General features: G+C 46.9%; 2 protein-coding genes across 4 annotated transcripts in view; both read right to left on the bottom strand.

Annotated features, from left to right (window-relative positions):
- The window catches only part of LOC309529522 (L-threonine 3-dehydrogenase, mitochondrial-like), a 444,872-nt gene that overhangs the window by 33,861 nt on the left and 389,617 nt on the right, over positions 1-21,394 (bottom strand). The window lies entirely within an intron of this gene.
- MTMR9 (myotubularin related protein 9) overlaps positions 9,381-21,394 on the bottom strand; it is a 28,308-nt gene continuing 16,294 nt past the window's right edge. For all 3 annotated transcript variants that reach the window (XM_082217646.1, XM_082217645.1, XM_082217644.1), the window contains exons 7-11: positions 18,203-18,364; positions 17,237-17,378; positions 13,257-13,477; positions 11,865-12,016; positions 9,381-9,652 (exon numbers count right to left, since the gene is read on the bottom strand). In XM_082217646.1, coding sequence (XP_082073772.1) covers positions 9,474-9,652; positions 11,865-12,016; positions 13,257-13,477; positions 17,237-17,378; positions 18,203-18,364 — 856 coding nt within the window. In that variant the 3' untranslated portion in view covers positions 9,381-9,473. The remainder of the gene's footprint in view (positions 9,653-11,864; positions 12,017-13,256; positions 13,478-17,236; positions 17,379-18,202; positions 18,365-21,394) is intronic.

Below are 21,394 nucleotides of genomic sequence, written 5' to 3'. Positions count from 1 at the left end.
AATCTGCAAAATTAATTTCATGTCCTGTTTCTTTCATGTGTTGGAAAAGAGAGGAAGTTTTTTCTTCTTTTTTGACGGCATTCTTGTGTTCTGCGATACGTGCAGAACAGTATTTATAGGAACTCAAACACCAGATTCTGCTCTGTTCCAGTAACAAGAAGCCGAAAGCACCAGCCTGAAGATGACGAGTGAGACCTCGTCGAAACGTCGCACTGACACCCCGACTTTTACACGGGAAGACACCCGAAGACACCAAAACCTGCATTCCTGTACCCGTGAAAATCTACGAAAGCATATATATATATATATATATATATATATATATATATATATATATAGTATTATTAAATTTTGTTTTATGATTTCAAATAAACATTTTACATACATATCAGTGACTCTCCTTCTTCTCTTTCCATGGTTCATTTTGCATCTCTTCCATCCCCACATATTTTACAAAAACTATTCCAATTGGTTTGCCGTTATTACATCCATCAAAGATTACTTACACTGTTGAATTTGTCTTAATGTTGCCAGCATTTTGAGCTGTACACAGCTATTTTCCATATATTCAATAAACGTTTTCCAATCTTCTTTAAACATATGGTCTTCTTGCTCTCTTATTCTATATGTTAAGTCTGCAAGTTGTGGATATTCTGTCAATTTAAGTTGCCAATCTTCTTTAGTTGGGACCTCACTCACTTTCCATTTCTGGGCTAACAAAATGCAGGCCGCAGTTGTTGCATACCTAAATAAATAACCTTTTCTGACACCTGGGGATTTCAGTCCGAGTTACCCCCAACAGAAAGGACTCTAGGTTTTTTGAGAAAGTAATTTTAAACATTTTTTTTCAATTCATTATGAATCATTTTCCAATACTATTTTATCTTTTTACATGACCTTACTGATCTAGTCAGTTGTCACTTTTGAAGTGGGAGTCAGCAGGTCTACCAACTTCTTTATTTGCACAGACAAATTCTCTTTTGGGGATGAGGGAAGAAAGTTCAGCTTGAAACCAAGCCAGTACCATAAAGGAACGCCGCTGCATTTCCCGACACAGATGCTTTGGGGCTTGCTCTTGCACCATCGCTGCATTTGTTTCGATCGCTTGCTTTTGTTTCTCCCATACTCCCTTCCACCAAGATGGAGAATTGTCTTTGGAAAAGACCACACTTCCCAGATGCTTACGCTCAGGAGCAAAAGCACAGGTGGTAGAGACATTGGGAAACAACACATCATGCACAGTATAGGTTCTACTGTGCAAAATCCTAGAAACCGATAAGCCAAAATGAGTGAGCTGGAATGCTTGGTTTCAAGGTAGATTTTGGTGATATGAGTGTAACACAAACCTGGTGGAATGGAGAGACTTGGTGGGGTATGTTTATTTCCGGAAAGAGAAGCGCATGCTGAAGGTATATTGCTATGCAGGTCAAAGAGTACACAGTCCACCATGCTGTGCTGAACTTGATAGCACTGTTACAGATAGGTAGCCGTGTTGGTCTGCCATAGTCAAAATAAAAAAATTCCTTCCAGTAGCACCTTAAAGACCAACTAAGTTAGTTCTTGGTATGAGCTTTTGTGTGCAAGCACACTTCTTCAGATACACTGAAACAGAAGTTGCCAGACCCTTCTATATAGTGAGAAGGTGGGGAGGGGTATTACTCAGAAGGGTGGTGATCTTAGCTATCTGATCTCGGCTATCTGCCAATCTCCCATTCCCACCACCCTTCTGAGTAATACCCCTCCCCACCTTCTCACTATATAGAAGGATCTGGTAACTTCTGTTTCAATGTATCTGAAGAAGTGTGCATGCACACGAAAGCTCATACCAAGAACTAACTTAGTTGGTCTTTAAGGTGCTACTGGAAGGAATTTTTTTATGGAAACTGGAAAGAGAGGGAACATGACGGGGTGAGCTCCCGTTGCTCGGTCCCTGCTCCTGCCAACCTAGCAGTTCAAAAGCACATCAAAGTGCAAGTAGATAAATAGGTACTGCTCCAGCGGGAAGGTAAACGGTGTTTCCGTGCACTGCTCTGGTTCGCCAGAAGCGGCTTAGTCATGCTGGCCACATGACCTGGAAGCTGTACGCTGGCTTCCTCGGCCAGTAAAGCGAGATGAGCGCCGCAACCCCAGAGTCAGCCACGTCTGGACCTAATGGTCGGGGCCTCTTTTACCCATGTACTATCCAAAAGCAAAGGAGTGCATTGGTTGCCAATGATGTTGTTTTTTTGAGCTCTCCTACACCACTACTGAGTTCATGGTTGTACTGAGATTTGGAACCAGGGACTTCCTGATTCATAGCTCTTTCTCTCTTGCTCATAGCAGCTTGAGGAACATTTGTTGGGCTTAGGAGAGGACTCTGAGCATCATCTGCCCCCAATATTGGCTTTTGTTACCACCACCTTTCAGGGGTGCAGAGGCAGGAGCCAAAAGGTGCCATTATTGAATGCCAGAGTCAGCACCTGGTATTCTGGATCCATTACTGTTGGGGGCAATATTACTAGGGTTGCCATATGTCTGGATTTCCCATTGATTTCCTTAAAAAGCACAATAGTGCTAGGAAAAAAAGCTCAACAACTTTCATGGTGTCCTGGTTTTTAGTTTCTGAAATATGGCAACCCTACCTATACTTATGGCCTTGTTGATGTTGATGTGAACCGCTTAGAGCAGGCACAGGCAAACTCGACCCTCCAGATTTTTTGGGACTACAATTCCCATCATCCCTGACCACTGGTCCTGTTAGCTAGGGATGGTGGGAGTAGTAGGCCAAAAACATCTGGAGGGCTGAGTTTGCCTATGCCTGGCTTAGAGACAGTTATGGCTGAAAAGGAGTATAAAAATACTGATCCAAATGGTTTCTCCCAGAAGGCAGGATATATTTAGAAAGTGTGTGGAGGGAGGGAGTCAATCTCCAGGAGTTGGTAACACAATGATCTAATCTGCATGCGTAAATCAGTTTGAGTGCGAATTCCTCACAAATTTCGTAAAATAAATGACACTGGAAAGGCAGACAAGAAAGATACAAGTGTAGCAAAAAAAGTCTTTAAATATTTTAATTGAGATCATTTACGCTACACCCACAAATCTAAAAGCAAAGTTGATAGCTATTTTTCCACTGCAGCTTTCCTAAAACAGACGAATAAACTTCAACCCCTTCCCCACTCTCTTTTTAAAATTTATTCCCCTCTCTGACAAAAGGCCGTGTAACAGCGTTTCCAGATTCTGTACAGAAAACGGCAAACATTCTCCAGCATGCGAGCGCACGATTTCCCCCAGATGCTCCCAGGTTTGGTTCGCTTGAAAAATGAAAACTCGGAAGCAGCAGAAGGCCCACATTTAGGAATGAGATGCAGTTACAACTTAGTTTGTAAATAGTTAACAGACACGGTGTGGTACAGTAGGCTACAATGGTTCTACTCCACTGCACAAAGATCTGCTAATATACTGGAGTTTTCCTGCTTTATAAAGAAAAGCACTGCTTTTTCTTTTTTTTCTTTTGCAAGGCTTAAGAAAGCATCAAGCCGCCAGTATGACATTAAATATCAGAGATGGAGGAGACAATAAACAGTAGTGCACTTGAAAACAAGATTGCCACATTCAAGAAAACGCTCAGTCCCAAATACAATCAAACTGCAGCCCTCCCTGTAAAGGTGCAATGCCCACTACTGAATTCAACTCCCAACGTGCAAAATCAAGTCATTTTTGGCAAACTGTGTACACACTTGTGGGGCTGTCCTTTGTGCCGCTGAAGGGCAGGGTCACTACATCCAGGCACCCCAAGCCGCACGGGAAACAGTAAAGCTTGGGTACAATCAGAAATGTTCAGCGTTCGATGCAAACAATCTACGACAAAAGTGTTTCCCTTTGGAAGGTCGACCATGGCTTCCTACATTCTACCTTTCTCAAGAGCATCCAACAGAATAATTAAGATATGGGAGACATTGGCTGGAGGTATGGGTAGCAGGGGTAGCTATAGGTTTCCGTCTGGCTCATGCTCTGGCAAGTAGGACTACTTAAAAGGCTTTGCGTTTTGAAGGTTGCACAAGCTCCCAAATTTAAGAGGACTGGCACCAGGAGTTTGGGAAGCCTCGAGCAAAGCTTTCAGCAGGCATCCCTTTTCTCTGTTTTCACAGTAACTCACTAAGTCTATAACTCATATCATCCATGGACACAAGTGAAAAAAGTGCTTGGCTCCATCATTGCCCAAGTCTTTCCTTCTTCCCTGGCCCCAGGAACCCAATGTGAGACCTTGCCTTCCTCCTCTGCTATCCTGATCTTCCTCTGGCAAAGTACAGTTGGCGACGCAGTGAATTTGGTGAGTTCTCCATCAACATTCAGGTCTGGGCGCTTGTGCAACCTCACACAATTTCAAGCGTTAGCCACACCAGCAGGGATGTATCCAGCTGATACAACCATAGCAAAGCAACGTGGGCCAAATTTAAAGCTCTCAAGCATTTCTGCTAAGCACATTAATTATTGGGTGTGTGTGTGTGGGGGGGATTCTATGTCCAGCAAGGGCACATCACAATGCCAAGTACTTGAAAAGTAAGCAGATACCTGGGCCTCTTACTGTGGAACATCAGAGGTTCAGAAGAATATGGATTGATCCAACGAGTTGTTTCCTAAACGCGTGCTAATTTCAAAAATCAAGGTAGCAGAGTCTTCTTGAATGCCAGGATGAAGCCGTAACTTCAAAACATTTAAAGAGGGGGACTCGACAAAGTGGAAATCGGGACAGGAACACATCTGCAACATGACGAGAATCTGACACCTATCAATCACAGCAAGCTCACCAATTTCTTCAGATGTAAGCATTCAAGGAGGGAGATGTACAGCTAGACAGTTAGGAATCCAACTACTCAAAAATAGCTTTTCTCTGTTTTCACAGTAACTCACTGAGCCCATAACTCATCAGAAATAGGTTGAAGATTTGGGGTGGCGTTAAGCTATGCTTTACTCAAGAGCAGACCTATTGAAATTAATGGTCTTAACTTGGCTGTGCTCATTCATTTCAGTGGGCCTACTATGAGCAAACATAGCTGAGTATCATTCTTGGTACAGTAGTGAACTTGAGAGAAAAAATTATCAGTAGCATAATTTCATGTCACCCGTTGCAACAGCATCAAAGAAAGAAAGAAAGAAAATGCAGCATTACTGCTTTAACTGGGTGAAAAATAATCACTTACAAAAACAAGTAGGCAAGCAGATTTTGGTGTCCTCACACCAATTTTCAACCAACACCTATGTATGTATACAGAAAAATAAAAATGGGAGAGGGGATTTACGACAGGTCCAATCATTAGGAATTGTGATTCTGTGAAGGCTTTTTGGAATACACCTGGAAGAATTCCCAACCATCTCCCAGGACTACAATTCCCAGAATTCTTTGTAGTGTAGAAATGCACTTGGAAAAGATGCCTTCAGGGGAGTCCAGGGCAATCCCAAGATCCTTTGCCCCAATGAAACTTCACATGGGCGTCTAACAACTGGAATCAACATGATTAATGCTTCAGCTGGCAACATTCACCAAACAGTTTCAAAACCAAGCAAACAACATGAAATAATAAAAATAAAATAATAATAATATTACAGACTGTATGTACAACTCCCTTTAACGAGATACTTAAAAAAATTAAAAGCACCAAAAGATTAGCTGTTTTCAAACAGTGCAATCGAGATTAAGAACCATACAGTGCCAGCCTTTCAAGGATTATGAACGAGCTTTTAAAAAATCCTTTAAGAATAAGCACGAAGAAGAAGAAGAAGAAGAAGAAGAAGAAGAAGAAGAAGAAGAAGAAGAAGAACTATTTCAAAACCAGGCAAATTTGAGAAGGGACTGAAACTGAAACCAGCTCTGGAATTAGGTTTGATCTTCCTTAGGCCTCCAGAAACTGAACTGTGTCTGTAAGTAAAAGGCGAAAGATTTATACAATCTGAAGAAACCTGTGTCTATAAGGGCTTCCAATTCTCCTCCAGTTTATTGCCCAAAACTTAGAGACTGGGAACATAAGGATGAGGCTCCATAGATTAGGGCTGAAGCAGAGTGGGGACAGAGCTAGGATGCATCTAGGGCAGGGGCAAGGAGCCTATGGCTCTCCAAAGGTTGTTGGGTTACAGCTCCCTTCACCTCCAACCACTGGACATGCTGGCTAGAGCTAATGGGGCTTGGGGAGTCCCCCTGGAAAGTCACAGGAACCCCCATCCTTGGGGTGGGGATGTCTAACGGAAGAGAACACAAGCTGAAGCTAACAGCAAATGCACTCAAACTGAGCATCCTTTTACCCTGAGATTTTACTCTTTCCCCTGGAAAGCAAACCACTAACACGGCGCATTTTCAACCAGGTCTGCCCCTTTTACACTGCAATGTGATGCAAAGCCACATTGTCAAAGACTTGGAGGGTGCCCAGTAGCTCTGAGCTCCCCCCTGCGGCTTGGGGGAAGGTAGGACTGCCTTATCCTTGCACCAACCCAGATAAAAGAAATCCCTGCCTCTCCGCCCAGCGCTCTGTCCATGCCAAAAGACCTGGGATGAACACTCCTGGGATGGAGTGTTCATTGCAAGCACCGACAGGGGCTGTAGCTGGTTAGGATGTGCTTGCAGAAATGTGTGCTATTGGGAATGGCAATGACACTGTCCCTAAGTGCAGGGATTCCTCCCCTCCCCCCACCAAGAGACAGAATGGGGGAGATATGCAAGTCAGGTAACAACTGTTGATTGCCTATTCCAGATTTAGAATACCTGCCCTCCCGGGCAGCGGCAAGTTCTAAAGAGGAACAAGTTGTAACCTCTCCAGGAAACACTTTGCCAAGCTCAGTAAGTCACAGCGGAACCTGTATTTCAGCACCATAAAAATATTGGTTGGCAGTGAAGCACCGGTTTCGCAAAAGCGCCTCGTGTCAGATCCAATCATCTTTTGCATCTGTTGGGGTGGGAGGGAAGCCCTGACAGCAAATGGCTGAGCTGATGCGGCGACGTGTTCAGCTGCCCAGCAAACCTTTGGTGTCCTGGTTCTGTGAGGGAAGCGAGAGTTGTCAGTTTGGCTGGGACCCATGGCAAGAGGAGGCAACTATCCAGAGAGGGGGCTTGAGGAATTTCACATCGCTTCAGATGAGGAGGGGCCGTATGAGAGGAGGAGAGGGTTACGAGATCGGGAGTCTGCAGGAAGTGGGGTGGAAGCAGGCCGTAAAAGCATTTCAATACTAGGAGGCAAAACAGCTGTATAGATGGTAGTCAGAAAAAAGCATCTAGGCCACAGCCACCTGAAAAGGGTGGCAAAGATTTTAAGCCACAGGAGGAGCTATAATATAGATATATATATTCAAACCGCACAGCCAAAAAGCACAGCAACGTTCTCCAAAAGGCTTTGACTCACTCGAGGTTCCACAATAAGACGCGACGGCAGCGGCCACACCAAGCGTTAGTCACCCATTGCCAAAGGATGAGCAGGTGCAAAGACACAGACAGCAGAGGAGATGGTTATCTGGAGATCCTGACTCCATGAGCAGGCCTTAGATCCACAGGATCAGAGAGGAGAGCTCAATCCACACCGAACTGACTGCACGTGCGAGCTAAGCTGAATACAGACGGCCAGCTGGGAACGGCAAGCCTAGCAGATATTCAGAATCTATCCTATTCAGAGTCTATCCCAGACAGCAAACACAGGGGCTTCCCTGTTCAGTTTGGCTGGCTGGAATTCCGTTACTCCACTTGGAAGCTTTTGAATCCTGGGCTTCATGGCCCACAGAGCAAGTCTTAAGATTTCATGGCATTAGGATAAGGCTTTGCAAAGCACACTTGCCATCATGGCTTAACCTCCGTTTTCTTCCTATTAAATAACATAGGCAACAATCAATTTCGGGAGATTATGGAGCTATGGTCTTGGCATGCTTCTTCCTACATGGGATGCCTGCTTGATCCTCAGAGCTGAGATCCTCACCAGCATCCACAAACCCTTTGTGCCCTCCAGAACTACAATTCCTAGGGGGTATGATGGGAGTCCAAAACATCCAGAGGGCAACAGGTTGGTGAAGGCTGGCTTGAGGCAGGTAGGTCAGCTGCTCCTGGGAGCAAGCGAGAGGACCATCAGTATGGAGGTTTCCTCCGCAGCAGAAACATTCCCTGGGGGTTGCTCAGCTGCCCTGTCCCTTTGGAGAAAGGATCCTGCTTGTGCAACAGGAACCGCCCTCCTGGAGCCTTTCCTAAATTGGATCCCAAGGCTTGGGGGAACCCCTAGGAAAGATTCAGGAGGCATGCGGGGGAGTTCTGCAATGTAAGCTGATATCCAAAGCTGCACTCGAGGAATGATTTGCTTAGCACCTATCCTGTAAGAATGTAAGAGCCCGATGGACCAGGTCAATGGCCCATCTAGTCCCACATCCTGTTCTCAGTGGCCACCCAGGGGCCCGTGGGAAGCAAGGAAGGAGGATTCTGAATGTCACTTGCTTTGGGAGAACAGCAGGAAGGGCTGCTCACCTCCTCCTTGGGAGCTTCCTGGAGGCATCAGGCTGCGAGAAAACAGGACGCTGGATGAGGTGGGTCTTTGGTCTTCTCCGCTCATGCGTTTATTGAAAGCTGGCAAGCCATTCTCACTTTCCACATGCAGGGCTTAAGAACAAACTCTCCCCCAAACACAATGGGCAACCTTCCAATAACACCGCCCCTCCCAATACCGTGAAGTGGTACAGTCCTTAAAGGGCTCTGCCATACACTTTATCTTGAACCCATTCAGCTATCCAAGCTAAGATGTCAGGATGGTGTAGGAGGCACCCAAGGAAAGTGGTGGAAAGGAGTCCCCGCCTTTTGCGAGAGATCCTCTCCACGTTTACCGTCTGTGTGCCTCAATGCCAAGCACGGAAAGATGCTATTTGGATTTGGGATGAAGCTGAAGCATGTTGTCTAGCCCAGGAACAAAATAAAAAACTAAAACCCATGTGCTTGGGAGAAGCAGGATAGACGCGTCATCAAGACAGCCTTTCTCAGGCCACGCAAAGAGCGCAAGACGCCCGCCAAGTCCTGAATGAATGAAACCTCTCTCAAGCCAAAAGACCAAAAGGCACCCCCTGCTGAATGCCACGTGGGGGGATGAGGTTTGGGAGCGGCTAGCGCTGACACTGGAACTGTACACACCATTTATTAGAGGCGGCAAGAGCCGCCGGGAGAGGACAGTCAGCTGAATTAAATCAAGAGTCTTCTCCTGTAAACAAAAGAGAAATGGCGCCATTCCAAAACAGGAGGGGGGAGGTGAGAGAGGGGGAGAAAATAGTGTCAAGTGAGGAACTGAGATGCAATAATAATAATAATAATAAAGACAACGGAGGGTGTGTGGAGGGGGAGGAATGTTCGACTCGACTGCACCAGAAAGGAGCTCGAGCGCATGCAAGTCTTGGAGGGTTTAGTGCTTTATAGTGTGTGGGGGCGACTTGCCCGACAGAGAAAGGAGGACAATCTGGCCCGCGGCAGGGAGCCTGGCGCAGCCTCAGGGGCTCTCCGGCACCCCGTCTTCCTGCGTGGTGTCGTCCGTCTCCAGCTCGGCCAGCTGCCGCCTCAGCAGGTTGACTTTCACCTGCAGCTCCTTATTGTACTTGATGATGTTGATCATTTCTTCATAGGATTCATCCAGGAATTTGGACGACCGGTTCCAGCGGAGGAAGACACCTGGTGTGGGAGAGATTTTTTTGTGTGTGTCTCAGACAAGTGAGAGATATGGAATAACATAATAATAATAATAATAATAATAATAATAATAATAATATCTTTATTGTCATTGCCCCCTCTCGGGGACAACGAAATTACTTGGCTGCTCCATCCACCCAGGAAGGGCACTCCACACAAAATCAAAACAACTATAAAAGAAATGGAACGTGCCGAAACTTTCGACCGTGAGCTTAAAAGTCTTTGCACTGTGTCTTGGGGCACAGGGGTGAGGGAATGGAAGCAACTGGGGGACACAAAAAATAGGTAAGATGTAGAAACAGCAATCTGGAAGACCAAAAGGGGGTAGTTTTTAAGATGAAGACCAAAACAAAAAAGGGGAAAAAGGTTGGAGACTATAGTGGGCTTAGTTTCCTGTATAGTGGTACTTCAGGTTACATATGCTTCAAGTTACATACGCTTCAGGTTACAGACTCCGCTAACCCAGAAATAGTACCTCGGGTTAAGAACTTTGCTTCAGGATGAGAACAGAAATCGTGTTCTGGCGGCGCTGTGGCAGCAGGAGGTCCCATTAGCTAAAGTGGTGCTTCAGGTTAAGAACAGTTTCAGATTAACAACGGACCTCCGGAACGAATTAAGTACTTAACCCAAAGTACCACTGTAAAAGGGCTTCTGGTTTTTTAATAAATGTATATTTCAACATTTACATGCCTCCTTTCTGAGTGGCACTCTTTCACATGTCAATTTCTTTGAGTATACAACAGCAATACAGTGGTACCTCAGGTTAAGTACTTAATTCATTCCGGAGGTCCATACTTAACCTGAAACTATTCTTAACCTGAAGCACCACTTTAGCTAATGGGGCCTCCTGCTGCTGCCGTGCCACTGGAGCATGATTTCTGTTCTCATCCTGAAGCAAAATTCTTAACCTGAAGCACTATTTCTGGGTTAGCGGAGTCTGCAACCTGAAGCGTATGTAACCTGTAGCGTATGTAACCTGAAGCATATGTAACCCAAGGTACCACTGTACTTGGGAAAGTAATTTTATTTCAGGAGACCAGATTGCTACTGCTATTAACAAATGGCATTTAGTGATTTTTGTGTGTGTTTTAATGGATTGTGGCTTTTTTGATGTATTCTTCTTGACCAGTTTTTATCGTAAGCCACCTGTGCAAATGGTGATCTATAAATCCCCTTTCATCCACATTTCGCCATTAACAATAACCCTGTAAGGGTGAGAGACAGTGATTGGTGAAAGGTCACCCAGCGAACATTATGGCTGATTGGGAATTTGAATTCGGGTCTCCCCGGTCATAGCCTGAACACTCTAACCACAATGTCCTCCCAGGCACTTTATCTGCTCAAAATCCCCTTTGCACAGCTGGTTTTCCCGCTAGCAGAGGGTGAAAAGGTCATGCAACTTTTCTCTCGCAGTCCTAGAAAATAAAGGCCACGTAATCATTGAAACATGCTGTGCCCTGTTGGCAAACCTGTGATGAGAGGAGGAAATGGAGCAGAACCTCTGGTGGTGAATGTACGGGAATGTGACTCCAAGAGGAGGCAATCATTGAAGTGAGAAGCGCTTTGCACCTCTACACCGTTCAGAACAGAAGGCTGGGTGGGCATCTAATCCTGGCATCCAATGAATGCCCCTGGGTGGGCAAAGGCAGGCACACTAGTGCCCAGGGGCAACATGCTGGCATCTTATTTATTTACATTTATTTATAAAAATATTTGTATACTACTGTGTCATTAAAAAAACCACACATAATGGAGCCGTTTAAAGCAACAAAAGCGAACAATAAAACCACAAAAAGCTTAAAATAGACATCAATGAACCGTTGTGTATTATTAACTGCCTGCATAGGCCTGGCAGGATAGACGAGTTTTAAGCAGGTGTTTAAAAGCAGGAACAGAAGGCACCTGCTGAATATCTAGTGGCAGAGAGTTCCAGAGGACTGGGCCGATGACACAAAAGACTCGGTTTCTCACTGTTGTCAAACGAGCCTCATCAACTCAGGGAATGACCAAAGGTAGATGTTTCTGTGATGATGTTAAGGCACGGGTGCCCGACTATGGCCAGGAATATCTTCCTTTCACAAAGAAAGGGGGCAGCTAGCACACCAGTCTAAGCAGGCAGAACTTGCTGCCAGCCACTGCCACCACCTGGGCATCCGCAAATTGCACCAGATCAAAGAACCTCTCTACGACCTACCTTCCCAGAGCTGCAGGCTCTGCGGTGCCACAGAAGGCCAGATGACCAGGCTGTTGGCCTCAAAGAGGGGGTTCTTGAATCTGTTGAGCTCTTCTGGCCGATTCACCCAGGACCACAGGGACATCGTCTTCTGGGGCAGCTTGAGCTTACACCTGGCAAAGAGACCAGCCGTCAGCCACATGTCTTTTGAGCATAAAAAACATCAACTCCCTTCACTAAGTCAAGCCTGAGGGTTCAGAAAACATGGGAGTCACCTGCTTGTTGCCAAATCTTTCCTCTAATTTCTCTGCAAATTTGCAAACAACCTAGAGGAAGATGGATGTCTTTCACACACAAGAGACCTTCATGCTGCCTTTGCCTTAATTCCCATGGAAACTAACAACTTCCCAGCATTATCTAACTGAGCAGCAGATGAGGTAGAGGCACAGAGAATCAAGGGGACACCAAGTGAAACTCTGGATACCAACCCTGACCCCGGGGAAAACAGTAGATCACGTGCTCCTGAATAAGCCAAAGGCAGGTGTGAAGGAACTCTTGCAGGGGCCAATGAAGAGCAAGCCAGTAAAGCCCGTTTTGCAAATGTAGAAATTTAGAAAATGCGCCTCTTTGCTACTCTGTGCAAATAAACGTGATGTTTCAGCAACACTACCCAGTAACATGATGTACGGCTTCCCCCTTGTGGTGGGAAACTTAAGCGCATGTGGATTAGCAGGTTATTACACAGTTCAAGGTCACCTCTGAGATATAAACACGGAGGGTTTGCACAAAAATCCAGGCCCACACACTGCTATGATTATTTATTTCATTTGTATACCACTCGGCGGTTCACTACCTACTAGTCGCCCGATATCCTACAAAGCAAAACTCGAAACTAGCTCAGAAGCTCATTTTTTTAAAAAAAGGAAGATTACTGTATGTAAGCAATTGATTAATAAATCAGTGATGATCATAATTACAGTGGTACCTCGGGTTAAGCACTTAATTCGTTCCACAGGTCCGTTCTTAACCTGAAGCTATTCTTAACCTGAAGCACCACTTTAGCTAATGGGGCCTCCTGCTGCCGCCACTGCACAATTTTTGTTCTCATCCTGAAGCAAAGTTCTTAACCCAAGGTACTATTTCTGGGTTAGCGGAGTCTGTAACCTGAAGCGTCTGTAACCCGAGGTACCACTGTATTGACTTATTGATTGCCTTTTATGCCACTGCCAAGAGGCTTGTAGATTCCTCATTATGCGCCTCATCCATATTGCACAGTTCAACTGAGACTGCCTAGACCCCTACATCCCTTTGTGTTTTCACATCCATGATGCAGAGCGCAACTGAGACTGCCTAGGATGCCGACAGCCCTCCCTCTTTGCCTCGGGGAACCCCAGAAGCGAAAAGCTCACCTACCTTTCGCTTTCATTGTTGCCCAGGAAAGTGCCGAACTGGGAGGCATACGAATGCTCAAAGAGCATGATCAGGAAGTGGTAGTTGAACTCGAAGGAGCAAGGGAACTGGCGGAGGATCTGCCAGACGCAGTCCAGGAAGAGAAGGAAGACGGGGGCCTCCCACTTCTGCTTGCTGTTGGAGTAGGCGGACTGGGCACAGCGCTGCTGGAATGGGTGGCCGGCCTGCAGGGGCAAAAAAATAAAAAAAAAAAAATAGAGAGAGGGTCTTCTGTTAGGCAGAGCAAATGGCACAGCTAGGAAAGAGTTATTTTAAATATCTGTAACATAGCAAGCCTGTTGTCTTTGTCCATGGAGTTTTCTTGGCAGGGATACTGGAGTGGCTTGCCGGTTCCTGCTCCAGGTGGATCACCTTTGGTCAAAACTCTCCACTATGACCTGTCTGTCTTGGGTGGCCCTGCATGGTGTAGCTCATAGCTTCTCTGAGTTATTCAAACAAAGGTGCATATAGCTAAAGCTATGGTTTTCCCAGTAGTGATGTATGGAAGTGAGAGCTGGACTATAAAGAAGGCTGATCGCCAAAGAATTGATGCTTTTGAATTCTGGTGCTGGAGGAGACTCTTGAGAGTCCCATGGACTGCAAGAAGATCAAACCAATCCATTCTTAAGGAAATTAGCCCTGAGTGCTCACTGGAAGGACAGATCGTGAAGCTGAGGCTCCAATACTTTGGCCACCTCATGAGAAGAGAAGACTCCCTGGAAAAGACCCTGATGTTGGGAAAGATGGAGGGCAGAAGGAGAAGGGGACGACAGAGGACGAGATGGTTGGACAGTGTTCTCGAAGCTACCAGCATGAGTTTGGCCAAACTGCGGGAGGCAGTGGAAGACAGGAGGGCCTGGCGTGCTCTGGTCCAGGGGGTCACGAAGAGGCAGACACGACTAAACGACAACGACAACAACATGGCAAGCGTAAAAAACAAAGAATTCTGATGGAAAGAGGCACCGTATAGTAAGTCTTTTTGCTGGGCTGCAGAGAGGATATTCTATGCATAAGTAATGGGTTAAGTCCCACAAGGAGCTTACAATTTAAGTCCGGGGAGCAAACAGAGGCAAGGTATGGATTCATGAGTAACTGGAGGAAGAATGTGCATTTATTCCCATTGCAGGCTTATTTATAGGATACGGGAACTAAGGGGTTATGTGATGGCTGATCCTTAAAGTGGCCACAGTCATTCTGCTAGAAGTGCAAGGATTTCTGCTTCCATCATGGAACTTCTCCTCCCTCTCTCCCTGCACCCTCCACAGATCTGCTCTGCAGAACTGGGTGAACAACCAGAATAGATTTAAGAGGTGCATGTGTGGAACGGATTGGAGGAGTTTGATGCTGTGGCCAGAAGTCCTTCTGCTAGTAGAGTGACTTCGTTGGATATCACCCTTGATGGAACAATGCCCCAGAAGTGGGAATATTTGTAAGGTTTGTTCAAAGTCATAAGGGACGGTGACAGCTAAGTGGAACCTCCAGAGCAAGAAGCAGTGTACCACAGAACATCAACTACTGGGGATCAAACAGGAAGGGATCTTAGTTCACCCCCCCCCTTTGTGAACATTCCAGAGACAGCTGACAGCTGGAGCTACTTAAAGAGTGGAACTCGCTCCAGCTTGATGCAGTCATGTCCAATAACTAGGATGGCTTTGGAAGAAGGATTAGGCAAATTCATGGATGTAATAATAATAATAATTTATTTTTTATACCCCGCCCATCTGGCTGGGTTTTCCCAGCCACTCTGGGTGGCTTCCAACCAGTCACTAAAATACAATAACCTATTAAACATTAAAAGCTTCCCTGAACAGGGCTGCCTTCAGATGTCTTCTAAAAGTTTGGTAGTTATTTTTCTATTTGACATCTGGTGGAAGGGCGTTCCACAGGGCAGTTGCTACTACCGAGAAGGCCCTCTGCCTGGTTCCCTGTAACTTGGCTTCTCGCAGTGAGGGAACCGCCAGAAGGCCCTCAGCACTGGACCTCAGTGTCTGGGCAGAACAATGGGGGTGGAGACGCTCCTTCAGGTATACTGAGACGAGGCCGTTTAGCTCGGAAACGTACTGGGAGCCAGTGTAGGTCTTTCAAGACCGGTGTTATATGGTCTCGGCGGCCACTCCCAGTCACCAGTCTAGCTGCCGCATTCTGGATTAGTTGTAGTTTCCGGGTCACCTTCAAAGGTAGCCCCACATAGAGCGCGTTGCAGTAGTCCAAGCGGGAGATAACCAGAGCATGCACCACTCTGGGGAGACAGTCTGCGGGCAGATAGGGTCTCAGCCTGCGTACCAGATGGAGCTGATAAACAGCTGTCCTGGACACAGAATTGACCTGCACCTCCATGGACAGCTGCGAGTCCAAAATGATTCCTAGGCTGCACACCTGGTCCTTCAGGGGCACAGTTACCCCATTCAGGACCAGGGAGTCCCCCACACCCTCCTGCTGTTGACATTTCCATTCCACCTTAAGGAACAGGCATGAGATTTTTGCATGTCACATGTCTGTTTACATTCCAGCACAGCTTGCTGGGAACTTCCGTTTGTGTGTAGCGTTTGCTGTTCTCTCTGAGACGACATGTTTCTTTGTTCTGATTTATGTTTAATAAATCTGTAGTTAATGTATGACTTCACAAGCCTCACGCTTATTCTGTGTGCGCAGCACACTCTGCTAATAATGTGCCCTGGCTTCTGAAGTCCGGGTTGCTGATTTACGTCGGAGCACGGGCTGATGGATAGAGACGGCACAGCTGGGACTTGTCAGCTAGCCTCCCGGCTCTCCGCATGTCGACAATGGCTACTAGCCACAATGGATGCCAACTACTAGGAGTGCCAAGTGGTGAAGAGTCCTGCTGCATTCAGGTTTTCATCAGGGCATCTGGTTGGCCACTGGGTGGCAATGGGACGCTGGACTAGCTGAACCTTTGATCTGATCCTGCTGTCGGGTTTTTCTTGACAGTCTTCTGCAGTTAGCGCTTCCTGTCCATACACTAGTAGCTCCCTGCTGTGCCCCCCCCACGTCTTTTCAATTTATGAAACAGGTCGTGCACTTGCTAGCTAAACGTGCGCTTATATGCATCCGAGTCGTTTCCCCTTACAAGCCTCTGTTTTGACAGATTAAAACTTCAACCCAGACGTGCATGGATGCGTCTCGTGCAGGTCGCTTAATGTTTTGTTACAAGGGGCAAAAAGCGAGGCGCTTCGAGCTGACTGCCGCGAGTCGGCAGTTGCTCGGAAAGGAGGGCCAGCGCAGGGATGCAGGCCGCGGTTTTCCAGCCGGTGATTGTTTTGCAAGAAATGTCGCAGCACATCTCACCACGAGCGAATGCACCGGAGGGGTACAGTCAAGCACAAAGCTGCCAAGCGGGCAGGAGGGAGGTGACTGTGGCATGTTAAATTCAAACGCCAATAACTCTTCGGGATTAGGGGCTGGTTAAGAAGAAGGAAGCCCAGCGTGGGGATAAATGGACTCTTCTCCCAATTGTGGAGTCCCCAAAGGATCGGTGTTGACACTTGCGTCTTTTAGGTTTCGCATAAATAATCTCTTGAGAGTCCCATGGACTGCAAGAAGATCAAACCTCTCCATTCTGAAGGAAATCAGCCCTGAGTACTCACTGGAAGGACAGATCGTGAAGCTGAGGCTCCAATACTTTGGCCACCTCATGAGAAGAGAAGACTCCCTGGAAAAGACCCTGATGTTGGGAAAGATGGAGGGCACAAGGAGAAGGGGACGGCAGAGGACGAGGTGGTGGGACAGTGTTCTCGAAGCTACCAGCATGAGTTTGACCAAACTGCGGGAGGCAGTGGAAGACAGGAGGGCCTGGCATGCTCTGGTCCAGGGGGTCACGAAGAGTCGGACACAATTAAATGATTAAACAACAACATTCTGGGCAGTGTACTTCTTACTGTGGGCTCCTCACCACATCCAGGAGCTAGCAATTCGTCAGCTCTTACCTGCAGCCACTCCCTCTCAACCAGAGCTTCAAAACCGCGGATGGTCCTGCATCTGGGATCTAGGATGATCTGAGCCAGCGAGGTCACCTGTAGTGTCGAATCTGTGCCTTCAGTCCCATGGACCAGGACAGATGCTCCCTCCCTAGGAAGGAGCCAGAGGAACGTTGAAAAAGGGAGGCAAACAGCATAGGCATAGACAACACTCTGCAGGGGCGGAAACACTTTTTCAGCCTAAGGTCCATGTTCTCTGGCAGGAAATCTTCTGGAGGCCAGAGGTGGGCAAGATCTTACTGGATGCCCCAGAATAACAACCCCCAATGGCTGTTAGCCAAATTTATTGAGGAGACGTTTTGGTTTCTCAAGGGCTGTTGGCCACAATAGGTGGGCAGAGCCTCCACATTCCAGCGTACCTCTGGATATCAGTTTCTTCGAGAAAAACAACAGGGGCCGTAACCACCAGCGAGTTTCCTAAAACAAGCAAAGCTGTTTGGAGCGGCTCATTCCGTTAAACTGCAGTTCATCTCGAAAGCCCCAAACAAATTCAGACCTGAGGACTGGACACCTTATACATCCCTGCCTAGCAACTGCACTCCTCAAACGGGGCACTGCTAAGCGTACGGCATGCTCCCCATGTGCATTTTTAGAGTATGCACCAGAAATGGGGCTTTTAGTGTTGCATCTCCAGCCTTCTGGAATCAGTTGCAAACCTAAGTTAGACAAGCACCTAGCGTTTTGATATTCAGGCAACCACTGAAGCCCTTTTTTGTTTGAAAACGCTCTCCCCGAAGTGTGACCCAATCATTTTACGGAATAAAAATTTTGCAATTGTAGAAGCGTGTGGGTTTTTTTACGTTTAATGGGCCTGCGACCTCCTGGATCTTATCTTACTGCATACCGCTTTGGTGACAGTGATGCTGCTAGTAAACCTGCAAAGAAATAAATAGATAACCGGAAGGTGGGTCCCACCTGTCGATGCACTGAGCAGCCAAGCAGGCAGTGGTCAGGATCTCCTTGATGTGAGTCAGCCAGTTGGAAGCCTCCAGTTTGCTCAGCCAGCGGTCCATGTTGTGCGACTGGTCATTGCAGGCCTCCACCAGCTTGATGAGGCTCTCTTGCAGAATGTTGTACCTGTGGGGAATGTTGTACCGGGTGAAGGAACAAGAATGACCACAATGAGCCTGCAGAGGGATCTGGTTGTACCTGGAGGGCTGAAATGCCCCAGGGATCTATGGCCTTCCTTGTTATAGCAAAACAGCTTTGGTTCGAGACCTGCTCCCTCTGACCTACAGGGCTGACATCAGATGGAGCAGAAAGAGCCCAGGGAATGACTCTGCGGCAACTCTGCGTTTTCCAAGTACACCCTGATCTATACTACCTGGCTTTGGTCACTGGTCTACTAACTCCATCTTATCTACGCAATACCATCTTATCTACGCACTGAATTTACAGAAAGGAAGCAAGCAGGACAAGAGCTGGAGGCAGGCTGGATAGCAGTGTGCAGAACAACGACAGCAATGCCACAGCTTATCCCCAAGTGGAGCTAACACTGAATTGTGCCATGGCATCGGCCAAAGCATGGCCTTGCTGTTTGTGTCTGGGGACTATGCTTACCTTTGATTCTGCGTGCGAATGCACATATATAATACACATCAGTGGTTTGTCTATTAGGACGAAAGGGGCGCTGCCCAACTAATCTCAGCCTGCCTTCTTATTGACAACAAGTCTAAGAGGGTAGAACTGCCTGGCAGCTTCCTCTTCCCCTGGCTCAGTGTTGCCTTTGCAGAACTGAGACAGGGCTTTTTCGGTCATGGCCCCGATCTGGTGGAATGCTCTGTCGCAAGAGACTAGGGCCCTGTGGGACTTGACATATTTCCGCAGGGCCTGCAAGACAGAGCTGTTCCACCAGGCCTTTGGCCAAGGCGCAGTCTGACCCCCTCCTTCTGTAATCCTCATAGCACTGTAGCCCAATGGTTGCCATTAATTTGATTTTGAATTGATTTTAGAATGAACTGATTTTGGAATGTATTTCAATTAATTGATTGTGATTTTACGTAAACTGTGTTATTTTTACTGTTGTTAGCTGCTCTGAGCCCGGCTTTGGCTGGGGAGGGCAGGATATAAATAAATTATGATGATGATGATGATGATGATGATGAGGTGGAGGATGGGGACACAACAAGTCTTAGTCAGCTCTGGCTTCATCAACTGCCAGTCTCCTTGCCTTCTGCCCTACCACTTCCAAGGGGCAACAGTCTCCAACGCCCACGTGGAAACACAGCAAACCAGATGGGATCCTGGCGGTCGCAATGGGTCTTCCCTCCCAATACACCCCCCAGCAACGGGAAGGGAAGAATCTTGGAAGAGGGCATGTGAGGTGTGGCGTGCACTACAAAGATGCAATTATTTGTTGCGTGCACTTATTCTTATTAGCTAGAGGATGTAAAGGTCCATATAGTTAAAGCTACGGTTTTCCCAGTAGTGATGTACGGAAGTGAGAGCTGGACCATAAAGATGGCTGATCGCCGAAGAATTGATGCTTTTGAATTCTGGTGTTGGAGGAGACTCTTGAGGGTCCCATGGACTGCAAGAAGATCAAACCACTCCATTCTGAAGGAAATCAGCCCTGAGTGCTCATTGGAAAGACAGATCATGAAGCTGAGGCTCCACTACTTTGGCCACCTCATGAGAAGAGAAGACTCCCTGGAAAAGACCCTGATGTTGGGAAAGATGGAGGGCACAAGGGGAAGGGGACGGCAGAGGACGAGATGGTGGGACAGTGTTCTCGAAGCTACCAGCATGGGTTTGACCAAACTGCGGGAGGCAGTGCCTGGCATGCTCTGGTCCACGGGTAGCGAAGAGTCGGACACGACTAAACGACTAAACAACAACAACAACGTTGACTTGGGGCTGGAGGGTCAAAGACTTCACAAGAAAGGGGTGGTCAAGGAGGGATTTCGGGGAAGGAAGATGTGCAACGGCCTGGGCTTAGAATACCCTCTTTGCAGACCCATTAGGCCTTTATAACAGATCGTTCGAAAAAGTATTTCATGGCAGTGAGAATAAACACCGTGACAATCCGTGGGGCTGAGCTTTGGCTAGGTTCACATTCACATCACACATGCAGACAAATTGGGGACTGGGCAGCAGATTCATCAACCTGACAATCTTAGCTACTAGTCCTCAAGGCGCTCCGCATAAGGGGGATTTATAAGGGACAGAATGCCCGGCACCTCCCCTTGACTGGCAGAAGCTTGTATTACGCAAATACAAGCAGAAGCATGCAATTACACTTCATTTTATGTAACTGATACAAATCAGCAAAACAAAAAGGGCCTTTTCTGCGGTGGCTCTGTTTGTGGAATGCTCTCCCCAGGGAGGTTCAACTGGTGCCTTCCTTATACGCCTTTAGGCGCTAGGCAAGAACATTCCCATTCAGCCAGGCCTTTGGCTGACTGATGTCTGACGCCCTTTTAAATGTGTTTTGGAAGGGGGGGTGGAATTACTGGTTTGCTTTTGTTCTTATTTTTATTATGCATCTTGTCTTTTTTATATTGCAATTTTATGTTGTGCAACATCCTGGGGTCTACAAAAGCAGTATACAGATTTAATAAATAAAAATAAAAATCATAGAATTTTGGCTTTTGTGGGTGACACCCCCCCTTAAGCCAATGGCCTGTGGTTTAGACAGAGACCACTGCATCCAGTCGACCCAGCACGTTCCATGGCTGAGCACGGGTTTGTAACTTCTGCCCGGAGGTCTAAAGCCACCTCCTCTCTCCTGCGTCCAGGGACTGGTCACAGGACATTTAATTGGTTATGAATTGGGACACTTAATGTCCTTTGATTGGATGCCCACAGGGCAGAAGGGGGAGATGGAGGAGAGGACAAGAAAGCAGAGCAGGAAGGATCTTAATTGAGAGAAGCAAACCTTGGTGAACTCAAGGTTTGTCAGCTGCAGCAGCAAGAAACAGGGGCAATGAACTGTAAGGCACGAAGGCTTACGGGGCAGGATTTAAAAGGAAGCTGACAGGAACCTTCAGTGGAAATGGATTTCGGAGCTCTCCTTTACTGGACACGCTTACTAGGATGAAACCAATTAAGAGGAGTCCACGAAGGTGCTTCTCCCAAAACTATAACCAAGAAAACCCCAAACCCAGA

Source organism: Podarcis vaucheri (genome assembly GCF_965113315.1).
Source record: "Podarcis vaucheri genome assembly, chromosome: 3".
Taxonomy (NCBI): Eukaryota; Metazoa; Chordata; class Lepidosauria; order Squamata; family Lacertidae; genus Podarcis; species Podarcis vaucheri.
Note: the sequence above shows the minus strand (reverse complement) of the source record. Positions and strands in the feature narration are given on the sequence as shown.